Genomic DNA, 17,051 nt, shown 5'->3' on the forward strand with positions numbered 1-17,051 from the left:
AATCCCTCCCTCCAACTCTTTGATTCTATGAGTTGTATGAATCAACCGAACATGTGTTGTGACTGGATCATGAATTGAAAACTACGGTTTAGTTTAAATGAACTTGGGTTTTCTAGGATTCCTGCACTAGAATAATGGGAAGTTTTGTGTTTCTTTCCTACTTTTTCCTCTAGGACTCCAGCTATGATAGGCTGTTCTTTTGTGGTGAACCGGAAGTTCTTTGGAGAAATTGGACTTCTTGATCCAGGAATGGATGTTTATGGTGGAGAGAACATAGAGCTTGGAATTAAGGTCAGTGAGAAGCTTGCAATTAGATGATGAAAGTTAGGAGCCAATAAGACTGAACTCCTTCTACTGTTGCCTCTCATGCCATCACTCTAAAAATATGATTTGTGGCTTATTACATGCCATTTTTAGGATCTTTATTGCAAAAAAAACGTTGTAGTAAATTTCACTCAGTGGTTCTCAGGAAGCTTCTTATTTCAGACCTAGGCTATGTAAACACTAACCCATCTGTAGCATAAAAATGTAGTTTTTCCTCAATCTGGAATCATTTATGCTCTTCCTCAACATGCTGCTTCCAATCTAGATTGCTTATAGATCCTGACCTTCACAAGGATGGGAATGGTGACTTGATACACATTTGAAAACCCTCCTCTCAGTTAGGTTACCCATGTATTTCCCTCCCTGCGCATTCTCCAAGCGAAAAAAGAAGGAGGTGGTGATTGCAGTCTTGCCCCCTCTCCACAACAACATTGTCAGGTATGGATACGCATACACCTCATTGCGGGGACCACAAACATTGGTTTCCACCTGTTTCTAAATTGACACATTATGGGACAATGAGGAATCCATCTGCAACAAGCTTTTATTTTTGTTTTGTTTTTTTTAAAAAATATTTATTAAAAATTTTAAATACAAATGCAAAAATAATAAACAATATAACATGTATCATAACATAGTTTCATAGCTTCTTTGGACTCCCTCACGTCTCCCGCTCCCACTTACATCATTGTAGATTTTTACCAGCAATTTATCATCTTGTTTACGTTCTTATGTCCCGCTCTTTTAAATATAATATAATAATTCTCCAAAAGATTTATATTTTCCTCAATCTCACTTATAATCCTAATTCCATCTAATTTAGTGGTGCTCAATTATTTGTGATCTAGCATCCTTCTTAACATTCAACCAAATTACAATATTTTTGTAAATAAATCTTAAATTTCTTCCAGTCTTCTTCAACCTTCTCCTCTCCCAGGTCTCGGATTCTGCCGGTCATCTCAGCCAGTTCCATGTAGTCTATCAGTTGCAACTGCCATTCTTCCAGTGTGGGTAGATCTTGAGTTTTCCAATGCTTAGCGATGAGTATCCTTGCTGCCGTTGTTGCATACAAGAAAAAAGTTCTGTCCTTCTTTATCACCCTCTGGTCGACAATACCCAGGAAGAAGGCCTCTGGTTTCTTAGGGAAGGTATACTTAAATACCTTTTTCAACTCATTATATATCATTTCCCAGAAAGCCTTCACTCTAGGGCACGTCCACCAGAGGTGAAAGAAAGTTCCTTCATTTCCTTTACATTTCCAGCATTTGTTATCAGACAAATGGTATATTTTGGCAAGTTTAACTGGGGTCATGTACCATCTATATATCATTTTCATTACATTTTCCTTCAAAGCATTACATGCAGTGAAGTTCAACCCAGTGGTCCACAACCTTTCCCAATCCTCAAACATGATATTATACCCAATATCCTGTGCCCACTTTATCATAGCCGATTTAACCATTTCATCTTGTGTGTTCCATTTTAACAGCAAGTTATACATTCTTGAAAGCACCTTAGTCTTAGGTTCTAACAGTTCTGTTTCCAATTTCGATTTCTCCACCTGGAACCCTAACTTTTTGTCATTTTTAAAGACTTCTTTAATCTGAGCGTAGTGTAACCAGTCTCGCACTTTATCCTTCATTTTCTCCAAACTCTGCAATTTCCAGTTGTCTCCATCTTTTTCTAGTATTTCCCAATATTTTGGCCATTTGGCCTCCATATTGGGTCTTTTTCGGGCCTTAGCTTCCAGAGGTGAAAGCCACCTTGGAGTTTTGTTTTCCAATAAGTCTTTATATTTTGTCCAGACATTAAACACTGCTTTTCTGACAATATGGTTCTTAAAGGCCTTATTGATCTTAACCTTGTCATACCATAAGTATGCATGCCAACCAAAAGCATTGTTAAAGCCTTCCAGATCCAGTACATCAGTGTCTTCGAGAAGTAGCCAGTCTTTTAGCCAGCAGAAAGCTGCGGCCTCATAGTACAACTTTAGGTCTGGCAGGGCAAAGCCCAACAAGCTTTTATTTTTGGAATCAAACCATTCTTTTCAGGAAGGGCAAAGAATAAGCCATAGATCTAGATTGTGGGGACTACATAGTAAAATCAAGCACTGAGTCTCTCTTGATTCTAGAATAAAATGTCACGTGTTTGCAGTCTACCAAAGCTGAAGAAATTCAGCCTAGTTTGAGAGGTTAGTCAAAGGGAAAGAAGTTCAAGTGAAGGAATTATCATGGAACAGACAACATTAAATCTAGTGGCAATGGGGCAGATCAGCTTTGACTAGGCTTGAGAGATGAACTGTTTCCCCTAAATGTGTACGGGGAGTGGGGAGTCATTTTCCTCCAGCTCCAATTACAAGACAGATCAGACCCAAGATTAACATTTGGAAAGTTGCTTATGCAATCAAACAAATTTCTTTTTTCATTTTGGTTAAATTTAGAATTGGCCACATGCAGAAGGCTTAAAACAATCAGCAAAAGTGCTGCAGCCATATCAACATGGAGATGTTAAGAGAATTAATTTGTACCTGATAATTGCCTGAGAAACAAAGGCATATCTCATCTGCAGCATATATATAAATGCCAAAGGATATAAATAGCTGATGAGTCTTCATGTGAATTTTCCATTATACCTGATTCACAAGCAGCCCTTTTGAATCCCATCCACCCACCAGAACAATGAATCTGGCTTCTATTATATTCATGTAAAACATTTTCGCCGGGTGCACTTATAGTAACAATGATGCCCTGTTATCATTTTTATAATACAATGATGTGTCACTGAATTTATGACATGACTGGGTTGTACTTTGAATGGTGTCATGTTCAGAAATAGAAGCCAGGCATTTTTTTCACTCTGTGATGGTATTCAGCCCATCTGAAGCCCATGTGGAGTTACCAGCTTGGGACAGACTCCCCAGTTCTCAGACCTAGAAACTACTTACCCGCACTGTCTCTTGCACTGTCTCTGTCTTAGCAGGATTCAGGTTTCAGCTTATTGACCCTCATTCATTTCACCGCTGCATCCAGCCAGTGGTTCAGCTTACGCACAGCCTCTCTTGGCTCAGATTTAATGGAAGAGACATCATCATACCGATGACACTGTGCCCCCAAATCTCCTGGTGACTGTTCCCAACAGTTTCACATGGCGGTCAAATAGCATTGGGGACAGAATTAGGTCTTACTGCAACCCAAAGCTAAGCTGCCAAGATGTCTCATGTAGTCCCCCAATACTATTCTCTGGTGCCAGTCATTGCAGGTAAGAGTGGAACCACTGTTGAACAGTGTAGAGGCAGTCTAGGAGGATACCATGGTCAATAGCAGAGAGATCTGACAGCAGCTCCAGAGCTGCAGTCTCTGCCCCGAACAAGGTCATTTTCCAGAGTGACTGGGACCAATTCCCTTCTGAACCCAAATTGGAAGGCTCCAGACAATGTTTCCTCTAATGGTGCCTCCATGCAACTAGAGGGAGTCCTAGCTGATGAAGTGTCTCAGCCCCAGCTGACAAAGGGTCAAGGTGAGTTAGGCAGATGTGTGAGTTCAGCAGCAGAGCTGCCAGGGCACCCCACTCTGCCCAGCAAAATCCTAAACTCTGAAAAACTAAAACAAAGAAACACGAAGGTTGGAAGTGTTTTGCATTATCTGCCATATGTATGAATTCTCCTCATTGGGTATGCCTAAAATGCAGTGAGCTCCTGGCTCTTTGGGAACAGGTTTATGCCCCTGAGGCCAAGGTGGCAGACCTGGAAAGATAAGAAAGGTAGAGAGAATGGTGGATGAAGCTTTTGGGGACATTATAACTGTGTCCCATTCCCATAATGACATCTCCTCTTGAGGAAGAGGGAAACATTTCCTTAGAAGGGACCCATTCCTTGAGGGATGAATATCTTTTATGGGTAGGGGGATCCATTGTCACATCAGGGGAGGTAGAAAAAGTTAAAACAGGAAAACGCTGGGGCTTGAATATGTGGAGCAACTACTGCAGAATATTTGCCTTTCGTGCTCTGCAAAAAGATTAGAGCCTATATCAACTAAACAAATCTTGAATTGGTTCTAAGCTATTAGCTGTGTAGAGTCACTGGTCAGATTAATTATGTTTTGATAGAGACAATGTTCAAGAGGCAATCAGCATCTACTGGGGTGACCATTGATGCCTGGAATTAGCATACTGGAATGATTAGAGATCTGAAAGCCTTCCCCGAGCAGACTTCTCTCTCTTTTTTTGCAGCAGGACCTTTCTTTTCAAACAACTGCTCTCCATATCATTCCTTGAGCAGAAAGCGACCTTTATAGCTGACAGCAGAAATCGTACTTGTAATACTAATAATATTCCGCTTGGAAGTATTGAATGGAGGAGCAGTAAAGTTTCAGATCTTCAAGGCAGATGGTGTCTCTTGCAAAGCGTTACTGCATACATTGTTGCAGTGTGGGTCAAACCCAAGGCAGGATGTATGTCTGCCAAATGTGGAGATGTCCTATGACAGTTTTGCTTTTTGGATGTTTGCACCTTTCAAAATGGATGCTTCATTCTGACCTATGGAGAGGGATGTGAGAGGGTGCCGTTTTCCATCCTGCCCTGTATTTCTTGCCTGCCACAACTGCTTCTGTTCCGCTGCAGTTCATCTTCTTCCAGAAACTACGTTATCTGCCCCATTACCTACCATGGTGAAATCATTAATACTGCATTGTCGTTACGTTATTCCATGCTGTTCATTTCAGCGCAAAGGAGGCAAAATGGAGGCAAAAGTAATCAATTGTGTGTTGTTTGTGGATTGAAAGCAGAAACAACATCAAACACTGATCATTTGCACTGGGTTCATTTCTGGTTTGGACGAGGGATGAATAAGCAGCAATTGCCCCTCCCATTTCTGTTTTTGTCAGAAATTCTCTGGTGTCCTTATCTGTAGTAGATACTTTGCACTCAATTTTATTAGCATCTTTTAATTGCTTATCATTCCTTAATTAAACAAATATCTGAATTCCAATAAAACCAATCTACCATGCCCTATTACATGGCTGCTGTTATGATCAATATATTCCTCAAGTGGCCATCATGACATCCATTTACAATGTATTTATTACTTCATAAAGTGAATCTAATCTATTTCAATATCTTTACCGTAGCAAAAAAATATATCAGAAAAATCAAAACATCATTTTATTTTATTTCATCTGAGGACTTGGAGAATATTTAAATGGCCACTATAGATTTTCCATCTTCCAGTGCACAGAGTTACTACAGCTTCTGAACATCCTTTCTGCTTCTTCTGTATATTTCAAATGGTGATGGGCTTCTGCAGTCCATGTACAAGTAAACCATGAGACTGGATTACTGCAAAGTGCTCTGTTGTGCAAAATTAACACTCTCCCATCTGCTACTGCAAGAATTATAGAATTGTAGAATTGGAAGGGACCCCGGGGTCATCTAGTCCAACCCCTGCAATGCAGGAATCTCAGCTAAAACATCCACGACAGATGTGCTTGTGCTGGTGGACACAGAATGTTAGATTCATCCCTCTGTTTGCATTTAGTGCTAGTCTGCTGGGGGGGGGGGGTTGGGGGGATGCCAGGTGGATAAAATAAGGAAATACATACAGTACCTTATCTTACCAGATGAAATAGATTAACGTGACCCCTGTGACCAAGTTGTATATAAAATCAGCCATCAGCATGTTTCCTTTACGTTCCTCATCACTGGTGCTTTGGTGTTTGAAAAGCTGCCTGTTTTGCCACAAAAAGGAACCACACAACACCAACCCTCTACATTTATTACCCTACAACCACCCCCAAATTCAAAAAATTGCATCATCCTTGGCAAAAGTTTGCATTCTTGCAACAACAAGAAACTTTTCAAAATCTTCTTCTTCTTCTTCTTCTTCTTCTTCTTCTTCTTCTTCTTCTTCTTCTTCTTCTTCTTCTTCTTCTTCTTCCTCCTCCTCCTCCTCCTCCTCTTCCTCTTCTGGAAAAAGTCACTCTTGGGACGGCAGCATAATATGACTAAAAACAATAAATATTCCATATGAAGTGCTGGAATAGAAAGGTTAATCCCTCTCCCCACAACAAAATAATTGAAACCATTCCTCGCCCCAGATCTTGGCTGCTTTCTGACATAGTTCTCCCTGGCAATTCTTCAAAGTGCCATGAACTTTAGTTGATTTCTAAGAGACTTCTGTTTCTGCCAGCTGACAGACACATTTTATGCTCAGAGCTGTTATCCCATCCATTCCTGACATTTAGGCATGAGATCCATTGCTTATTTAGCAAAACAGCACCACAGTCAAATCTTCTGTGGTAAGGGGAGATAAAACAGTGAAGACTTAGTGCAAAGCACTGATTTATACAGGCAGACTAATGCATTGAAAGCTGTTTGATTTATTGAATTTTACTTGAATGAAAATTAGGGTTTTGTAAAATGTAACATTAAGGGCTTACTGCTTGTCAGTGATCCTGTCTTTATGATTGGCCTGAAGTTTGGAAAGGGGTGTTACTTTTCTTCTTAGAGGAGTCCTCTGATAGTAAAGACTTGTCCATACTTTTGCTTGTTCCAGGCTTAGAAATATGGGGGGTCTGAGCAGTTTTCTCCTTGTCCTGGACTTTCCAGGCACAGGTTCAAGCAGTTTTACCTTTCCCCCTCCACTTTTAGCTCTAAATCAGAACTAACGGCAATCCGTGGGTTTTCCCAGGAAAAAGCAGCAGGGCAAATAGAAATGGATGAGTGTTGAAGGTGAACATTTACTGGAATTCCTCAGTTGTTGGATGCCTTTGCCCAACACCTATAAGGAGTGTGATCTCATAGTAGCTCAGTGGTTGTTTGCACTGATTGTCAGTGGCTCTCTGGAGATCCAGACAAAGTTTTCCCCAACCTGACCTAGAGGTAGGGATGCAAGGAGGCATCGTTTTTCATTCTTCCCTGCATTAGCCACATGCACCACTGTTTCCACTCTACTGCAGTTCATCTGCTAGTGCATGGGGGTTTATTGGGGGAGGGTCCCTGAGAGTCTCCTCCCCACCCAAATAGCTTTCTGAACTTCTGATAACCCTGATTCTGCTGATTTTTCTCCTGGGAAGAGTTGGCGCCACTATAGCTGCATAAGCAGCAACACTGATAGCCTAGATATCAGAACACAGGAACATGGGAAGCTGTCTTATACTGAGTCATATCCCTGGCCCATCTAGCTCAGCTCAGTATTACCCACACGGACTAGCAGTGGGTCTCCGGGGGATCGAACCTGGGACCTTTGGCATGCAAGACGGATGCTCTACCACTGAGCTACAGCTCTTCCCCCACTTCTGCATGGAAAGAAGAAGAAGAAGAAGAAGAGGAAGAAGAAGAAGAAACAACAACAACCCAGGGAAGTTACAAAGGGCATAGGCCAAAGTTTGTGGTCTGATAATTGTCTATTGCAGGATGTCCAAAAAGTGAACTCAGAATCCACTATCTCCAGTGCACTAGAAACTTATATACAATAAGCGGGTTCTGCTGAGAATTCATTTGCAAGAATAGGCCACAATCCAGTTTAGAAGTTTCCTACTGTGAGGATACTTGGGGGACGCGGGTGGCGCTGTGGGTTAAACCACAGAGCCTAGGGCTTGCCGATTAGAAGGTCGGCGGTTCGAATCCCCGTGACGGGATGACCTCCCGTTGCTCGGTCCCAGCTCCTGCCAACCTAGCAGTTTGAAAGCATGTCAAAGTGCAAGTAGATAAATAGGTACTGCTCCAGTGGGAAGGTAAATGGTGTTTCCATGTGCTGCTCTGGTTCGCCAGAAGCAGCTTAGTCATGCTGGCCACATGACCCAGAAGCTGTATGCTGGCTCCCTCGGCCAATAAAGCGAGATGAGCACTGCAACCCCAGAGTCAGCCACGACTGGACCTAATGGTCAGGGGTCCCTTTACCTTTACTATTATGTATACTAAGTGTTGCACAGATGCATGACTATGCATGACTATGTATCTTACAGTAGGGGTGCTGAACTTTTTCAGGCCAAGAACTGCATTAACCATCTAGGCAAATGGGTGGGGCCAGAGGCAGTGTCATTTTCTGGTCCAGTCCTGGAACCCACAGGGAAAGCAGCGAGGCTGGTTGAAGGTTGCTGGACCATGGACAGCTCCAAGTGAGAAGCTTTCTCCTGCAATGGTTGGGGGTAGATCGAAGCCTTCTGTGTCTCTGTCTCCAGCCTACCTCCTCCAGGATCCAAACCCTTGAGAGGACTTCAGTGCCTTAAAGGGCCAACCATTATTTGCTCCATAGGCTCCCTTCTGGTGCTGCTAACCTCCTGATTCATGGTGGGAGACACCTGGTTCTTCATGCTCAGGGAACGATGTTCATGAGGGCCTAATTCTTGTCTAGTCACCTCAGGTGCAATGGTCTCCCTCTCTTCCACTATCAGCTCTGAGCCTTGAACATGCCCTGGCTCCCCATTTGGTGCTACTGTAGTCTCCATCTCTGTTTCCAGTTCAGTGCTGGATACTGGGGTCATGACAGGCAAAGCAACAGGTGTAAGTTTTGCCTTTGTACAGTTGGCTAGTTTTTACATATATTCAGCAGTAAATAAATAGATTTTAGAACCAGTCTTGTAACACAAAAAACATCCAGAAATGATATAACTGATAACAAGGGTGTGTGTGTGTGTGTGTGTGTGTGTGTGTGTGTGTGTGTAAGAAAACAGATTAAGCACGGTACAGAGAGAACTCCCGCCTGAGATAATTCTGCTCACCTGTTATTTCAGTCATGTCTTGCTCTCAATTCCCTGTCCTTCTAATCATTTTTTTCATCATGTTTGGCTTTAAATACCGCATTCACTCTCTCATCATCAGAGCTGATAGACTGACTAATAGATTGACACTGCCCTTTCTCTTGAAGCAGTAGGTGAACATGGGGTCTATAGAAAATTAGATTGGCTTTCAGGATCCTGGGATTTAAGGCTCCTTCTTTCCACTCGGTTAAGTGTGAGCAGAAATTGAGGTGCCATCTGCATTCGGGTGAACAGAAAAACCCAATTCCAACCCTCTAATTGAATTCTTACTTGTTAAGAGTACTTTCACTCAGCTGGAAATCATAGCTCTCTTTTCACTGCATGTTAAGGGTCTCTGGCCAGAGCTGGATTGGAGATTAATAGGTTTCATCTCAAGGTGTGAGTCCCCACCCCTTTTCATTTAACTGCTAGGGTTGTATGAAATTGCTTTGTACAGAGTCCATCTAGTATTGTATGCACCAACTTTCCTCAAGCTGATGCCCTCAAGATGTTTTGAGCTACAACTCCCATGAGCTCCTGCCTTCTGCTTTAGTGACCACGTAGACTGCTCTTACTTTTGTTGAGGCATCAGAGAAGCCACAGACTTCTTTGTTCGGGTGGCTATGAGATTAAAACATAGCTGCATGGAGATTGAGACTTCCCAGTGAACTTTTAAGAAACTTCCCCACGTTTTCCCCTTTTGCTATCTGTTGGTGGATGGTGGAATGTCTCAGGCTAGAGCAGTGTTTCCCAACCTTGGGCCTCCAGCTGTTTTTGAACTACAATTCCCATCATCCCTGACCACTGGTCTTGCTAGCTAGGGATGATGGGAGTTGTAGTCCAAAAACAACTGGAGGCCCAAGGTTGGGAAACACTGGGCTAGAGCTATGTTTCACAAACTTGGGTCTCCAGGTGTTTTCAGACTGCTGTCTCCATCATCCCTGACCACTGGTCTTGCTAGCTAGGGATGATGGGAGTTGTAGTCCAAAAACAGCTGGAGGCCCAAGGTTGGGAAACACTGGGCTAGAGCTATGTTTCGCAAACTTGGATCTCCAGATGTTTCCAGACTGCTGTCTCCATCATCCCTGACCACTGGTCTTCCTAGCTAGGGATGATGGAGACCCAAACAGCTGGAGACCCAAGTTTGGGAAACACTGGTCTAGAGTCTCTGAGGAAAACATTCTCACTACGAATTGCTCCTGTGGAGTAACAAAAGATGCAATTCCTGTTGGGTAGGCTTTTTACTGTTGACAAGATGCCACAATTGGACAGGTAAGAAAGCATTGCTTTCCATCCAGCCCTATGAAATACAGTACTGTTTCTTTCCCTTGGCAATTCATCTTCTTGCAAAAAGTATATTATTCATCTCACTCTCTGCTGTGACAAAATTACATAAATTACACAAATTACTCCAGTTATGTTTTCTTTATACCACCCCATTCATTTAAATCAGTGTTTCTCAAACTTGGGTCTCCAGCAGTTGTTGGTCTGCAGGTCCTGCTAGTTACGGATGCTGGGAGTTGTCGTCCAATAACACCTGGAGACCCAGGTTTGAGAAACGTTTATTTAAATGCAGTGCAAATGGAGGGTAGGGCTGTAATCAATTACATATTTCTTGCAGAGCTAAAGCAGCAAAAACAAATGCTGAATGTATTCAATGTCTGCTCACATTTCTGTTTTCATTCAGAGTTCTCTGATGTTCTTAGCCACAACATTACTTCAAGTGGGAGCGAATTTGCCCAACCCCAACTGCCCCCAGAAAGAAGACTCCAAATGGTTTTTCCCTGGGGAGTTGCTGGGGAAGGTTCAGCTGGGTCCTTGGGCCAATTGGGATGTGGAGAGAGCTGGCTTCTCCCCAAACAGGATTCTTCCTCCATCTGCTATATGGGCTTTATGCGTTGCTGATTTGGCAACCTGAGTTCACCAGAGCTCTGCCCATTTGGAATTGCCAGCAACTGGTATCAATAGGCATATTTCTACTGGTATGAGTTGCTTGGCAGTGGAACAGATTGTCTCTGGAAGTGGGATCCTTTCCCTCATGAGAGGTTTGTCAGCAATGCGTGGATGACCATCTTTCAAGGATGCGGTAGTGAAACACTGCACTGAGCAGGGTTTGACACGATGGTCTTTTCCAACTGTGTAATTAAATGAAGTAAGTTTTTCCATATCCACCCCCCAAAAGAAAAATTACTGTAAAAGTCTTCTTACGTCCCCATTGCTGTTATCAACTATAATGGCATATAATTGCCTCCTAGTGCTCTGATGATTCAGACTGGGGGCTGACTATTTATTAGGATAAGTAATGGCCTGGGTGAACAGATACTTTTCTTCTGTGTTTTGGGCCCAATCTGCACTACACATTTAAAGCACCATGATACCAAATCCCCACAAAGAACTACAATTCTTGGAGTGGTTTATCCAGAAATCCTCCTTCTCAAGGAACACTTAAATTTTATCAATGCTTAATTATTATTTTTTAATGATTGTTTATTTCCCCTATGTTTTTAGCAATTCTTGTTTTTATCTGTAAGCTGCCCTGTGCCCCATCAGGAAAAAAAAGGGGGATATAGATCATTATCATTATTACACTGGCAATTGGAGGTCTGTGAGGGGAATTGGGGGAGGGGGTCCTCATAACAACTCTCAGCACCCTTAACAAACTATGGTTCCCAGAATTATTTGAGGGAAGCCATGACCATTAAATGTATAGAGGCTATAAATGTATAGTGTAGATGGGGACTCAAGGTAGACCCATCAAAATGATGATGATGATTTATTCCACCTTTCTTCCAATGGACTCAAAGTGGCATACATACTTCACATTTGAATCTAAGTCAAATCAGCCAAAGGCCTGATGGAGAGGAATGTTTTCTCCTGGCGCCTAAAGATATCTAATGAAGGCGCCAGGTGAACATAAGATATGATCCTCTTGTGAAGCAGCTGGTCATAGATGTTGCCTTGGTTTCCCTGGCTTCCACATACTCCTTGTCTGTTCCCCATTTTCTCTGCCTCTCCCTCTCTAGGTATGGCTCTGCGGTGGCAGCATGGAAGTCCTTCCCTGCTCTCGAGTTGCCCACATTGAGCGCAAGAAGAAGCCTTACAACAATAACATTGGCTTTTACACAAAGAGGAACGCATTGCGGGTGGCCGAGGTGTGGATGGATGACTACAAGTCCCATGTGTACATTGCGTGGAACCTGCCACTGGAGGTACAGTTACATAGCTTCACTCATAAGAACAATCATGGGGATCTCTGTGGGAGGTTGCCTGTTTTGCACAAACACTCCAACTATGTGACCAGGGCAGCAGCCCCCCGGTCCTCACCACTATGCTACTGGTTCCACAAAGTAGGGATAACAGCTAAAAAGGCTCCTGTCCCATGCTCCTGTCAGATGCACCAAGTAGATACTAATTCATTGCATATAGTTTTATATGGGAAGAGTTTATATTGTAGATATCCTGGTCCTAAACCCTTTTTGTATAACACTAATTGGGCATCAGTAAGTTGGGAGTTCATATAACCTGATCCTCATTACTATTACTTATTAAATTTAAATAGCTGCCCATCAATAAACATCCCCGGGTAGCTTGCAACAAAAAAAGAAAAAGGCAAAATATGTAATCATAATTAAAAAACAACAATTAATGACAAAGGACAACATACTGGCAGCATTAAATACTTTATAACTCAGATTAAAACCATTTTAAAAATGAATGACTCCCATGCTTGCAAATTTCAAGCACTTATGCAAACAATAACAAGAAGAGTCTAGACTGATCCATTAAAAACGTGTCCCGCTCAGAATGTTTCATTCTTGCAGGTGCCTAGCACAAAACTCTGCACACCTATTTGTCTGGAATTTGGCAAGTGTTGTACATTCAGGAGCTGCTACTATGACTTCAGATTTTACTAAGTCATGACAAAAAGACAAAAAGACACAGGATGGCATGAAGCTTTGATTTTCCTAAATTAGGGTTCAAATTAGTTCCCAGTGTGAATCAGACAGCCACTGAATTACATTCCAAATTGTCATACTCATGCCAATCTTTTAAGGACCAATAATGTATTTCTTTCAGAATCCTGGAATTGATATCGGAGATGTTTCAGAGCGAAAAGCACTCAGAAAAAGCTTGAAGTGCAAGAACTTCCAATGGTACTTAGACCACGTCTACCCAGAAATGAGAAGATACAATAACACCATCGCATATGGAGAGGTAATTAGGAGAGGAAAGCATGACACTGAGCCCATTCTAGGGATTCACGTTGAATACATGTTTCTGTTTGTTTCCAATATTTTTAATGAGATCTATGGGGGATTTCTGAAAGTGCGTAACTCTCTTAAGACCATTCTTAGAATCATCTTGGCTGGTCACGATAATCTTTTGCCATATTCCTTGCTTTCAGATTGGAGGGGATCAGGTGGATTGTGGACATTACTTGATCTAATTGCATTCACCCCATATTTCAGTTACAGTGAATTTAATTGTACCTCAGATAAACCCTCTGTTACACCTGGGAAATTGCCAGGGAAACCCATCCTTAGAAGTGTTTGAACCACCTATCCTGCCACTAATGCTGTTTGCTCAGGAAGACAGTGATGCTCTCATTTTAAAGGAAAGAGACAAAACTAACTCAACCCATAAATCATTTCCCATTGACAGTGCATTCCAAATGCAAACCATCACTTAGGATTTTATGTCCAAATAACACAATGTGGTTTTTGTGAAAATTCAAATCCTCTCACTTACAATTTCAAATGGGGCTGAAATCATGCATGAAATAGATGCAGAGGGGAGAATCATTATATTAAGATCCACAATAGGGGAGGGGAGTCAAAAGGGATTATATATCTATGTATTTAATTTGCTTGTTTATGTAAAATAGCAGATGCAAAAATAAAATTTGTATTAAAAAAGAAAGTAGTGGAGAGAGACAGGAAAGTAGGAAACACAACAGGGAGGTGAGAGTACAGGGAGGTACCATCCAATTTCCTACCTATGCTTAACCTTCAGAAACTTGCAGCATGCTATGTGCTCCCTCCAATCTGGTTTCTGCATCCGGTTCTGCTCTCCCAATACTCTAAAGAGAGATCTAGGCACCTTCTCCACCTGTTGTCTCTTACTTAGAAGGATGATTTACATGGGTGCCATTGTTGGTACCCATGTCAATGATTCCAAGGCAACTAAGGCTGCTGTCCTAGCCACACCTACCTGTGAGTAAGACCACTTAATTCAGTAGGACTTCTGAGTGGGCATGATTAGGATTGCAACCAAATTTGTGTCAACTAATATTTTAAAGGTGTGTTTGTGGAGGGGGGGAGGAAAATCTTGATCATTCTTTTAACTATGCTGTAATTGGAATTCATTGTTGGTGCTTGTAAACATTATTCCAAGACAATTAAAAAAATAATGAAATCATCAATGTCCTGTAAGATAAAGGGGAAGCCACAGCCAAGTTGCTTGGCAGGTATATGAGAAAGATCCAACCAGATTAGGAGTTGGATTTTCAGTGAACTTTAACAAAAATGGAAATGGGAGAAGCAATTGCCAATATTCACATATTTGTTCCATGGCTACAGTGGAAATAAATCCAGTGTTGTTGCTTTCAGTCCACAAATGATACATAATTGATTGCATTTTCACCCCATTTTGCATTGACTGAATGGGATGGAATAATGCAATGACAATGTAATTTACATAATTAATTGTGGACAGCAAGACGATAAGTATAGCCTTGAGTGGAAGATGAACTGCAGCAGAATGGAGACAGTGCTGCATGTGTCAAACACTGAGTGGAAAGGAAAATAATCCATTCTTGCATCCCTAATAAAGAGGAACAACCAGAACCCCCTTGGTAGACAGCTCTCTGAACTGGGATCCCCATAGACAGCACATCTTGAACCAGAATTCCCTAAAGGGCCTCCAGGTCCCCATTGCCTTCCTGCAAAAACAGAAGTCAGGAACTGCTCAGAGGTGACCGAGTACTAGCCTGCTGGTGAATTATTCATGTACAGTACTAGTAATACATGTGAAAAGGATCTAGGGGTCTTAGCGGACCGCAAGCTTAGCATGTCAACGGTGTGATGCAGCAGCAAAAAAACTAATGCTATTCCAGGCTGCATCAACAGAAGTATAGTGTCCAGATCAAGGGAAGCAATAGTTCAGCTCTATTCTGAGTTGGACAGACCACACCTGGAATACTGTGTCCAGTTCTGGCCACCACAATTTAGTAAGGATGTTGACAAGCTGGAACATGTGAAGAGGAGGGTAACCAAAATGACCAAGGGTCTGGAAACCTAGTTTTATGAGGAATGTTGAGGGAGCTGGGTATGTTTATCCTGGAAAAGAGGATATGAGATAGCCATCTTCAAATATCTGAAGGGCTGTCACATGGAAGATGGAGCAGGCTGGTTTTCTCCTGCTCTGGAAGGTAGGACTCAAACCAATAGCTTTAAGTTACAAGAAAGGAGATTCCGACTAAACATCAGGAAGAACTTTCTGACAGGAGGAACTGTTTGACAGTGGAATGGACTCCCTCAGGAGGTTGTGGACTTTCCTTCATTGGAGATTTTTAAGCAGAGGTTGTATGGCCATCTGTTAGGGATGCTTTAGTGGAGATTTCTGCATTGCACTACATAACATTGGGGTTCCTTCCAGCTCGACAATACTATAATTCTATGATTCTATTCCTTTAAGGATCTCCACTGTTTTGGAAGCAATTGGGACTTGGGAGCAGTAGTCTGTTCCAGGCTTTATTGGACCATATGATCTGCAACCCTGATCCACTATCCATTTGCATTGGTTTTGGCTCAGTCACCACACACTCAAGATGTGCAGCACACTCATGGACAGGACAAGCCCAAATTCTGAGATACCTACCAAAGTCCCAAAGCAGTTTTATATGTTTGCCTTTGTGCATCTCTGTACACAGCATTATGCTTGATTATTCTTCAATGATGTATGCAGTGATTAGTCTTTTGCCTTCATTACAGCTGCGCAACAACAAGGTGAAAGATGTCTGTCTTGATCAAGGACCTCAGGAGAACCACACAGCCATCCTGTATCCGTGCCATGGTTGGGGGCCACAGGTTAGAATACACACGAGCTGTTATGTGATACCAGCAGCTATCTGAATTCAGGGGAATTCACAATGTGCATCTGCCCCATGTGGCCAAATCTGAAACCAAGAAAAATGATACAAGAATTCCTAGAATTCTTTGTAGCTTAGCAAGAGGTGTGACTCCCTCTTCCTTGACAGTCGTCCCATACCTTTCCTAATAAAAAGAAAAGACTAAAAGCTTGGGGGAGGGAGTGAATAAAGAGACTTTGTGGGGCCTATCCTATGTAGGACCACTTCCTACCTGTAGTCACTTTTCCCAAGGTAAGGTGAGGTTTTCTTTCTTGGAGGAAAAACAGGTGGGGAGGACCACACAATTTGTTCCCTGCCCTCAATGTTAAAGTGTGAATTTGGTCTAGCTCAAAGTGAGTCAGACCCAACTGGAAATGGACCGAGACCTTTGGGGAGGGGGCTGGGGAGTTTCCACATTTTTGAGCTTCCCCAGTCCACATCAGTCCAAGGATAAGAATTACAGGGGTAGAGTTGCAAAAACAACAACCCACCAGTTTCTTTTATCAAGTGGCTCTTTTTTCCTTCCCACAAGGGTGGGACACCTCAGACCTTTTTGGACTTGTGACACTCTCCAGGCCCCTCTGTCTAGCTCCCAGAACTTTCCCTGGGCCCCACTGCTCGCTGACCCTGATGTGTGCCTCAAGTATTTTTGATTGACGGCAGAGCTGCCAGGTTGCCCCCAAGATTGAAGGGGCCTGGCGTGTTCCATTTGTGTGTGACATCACACAAATCTCCCAATACTGCATAGGCCGCTGCAGCCTTCTGCTAGGCTGTGCTAGTTTCCGCAGTGTCGCCCAATGCTGTGCAGGACAGTGCGACCCTGCACCAGGCCACACCGGTCCCCACAGTGCCTCCTGACATTGAGC

General features: G+C 42.5%; 1 protein-coding gene across 1 annotated transcript in view; it reads left to right on the forward strand.

The window, feature by feature from the left end:
- GALNT17 (polypeptide N-acetylgalactosaminyltransferase 17) overlaps positions 1-17,051 on the forward strand; it is a 112,291-nt gene that overhangs the window by 90,138 nt on the left and 5,102 nt on the right. Inside the window, exons 6-9 of the mRNA XM_083714561.1 lie at positions 174-291; positions 12,080-12,265; positions 13,134-13,271; positions 16,049-16,144. Coding sequence (XP_083570687.1) covers positions 174-291; positions 12,080-12,265; positions 13,134-13,271; positions 16,049-16,144 — 538 coding nt within the window. The remainder of the gene's footprint in view (positions 1-173; positions 292-12,079; positions 12,266-13,133; positions 13,272-16,048; positions 16,145-17,051) is intronic.

The sequence above is a fragment of the Podarcis gaigeae genome (assembly GCF_964106915.1).
Source record: "Podarcis gaigeae genome assembly, chromosome: 15".
NCBI lineage: Eukaryota > Metazoa > Chordata > Lepidosauria > Squamata > Lacertidae > Podarcis > Podarcis gaigeae.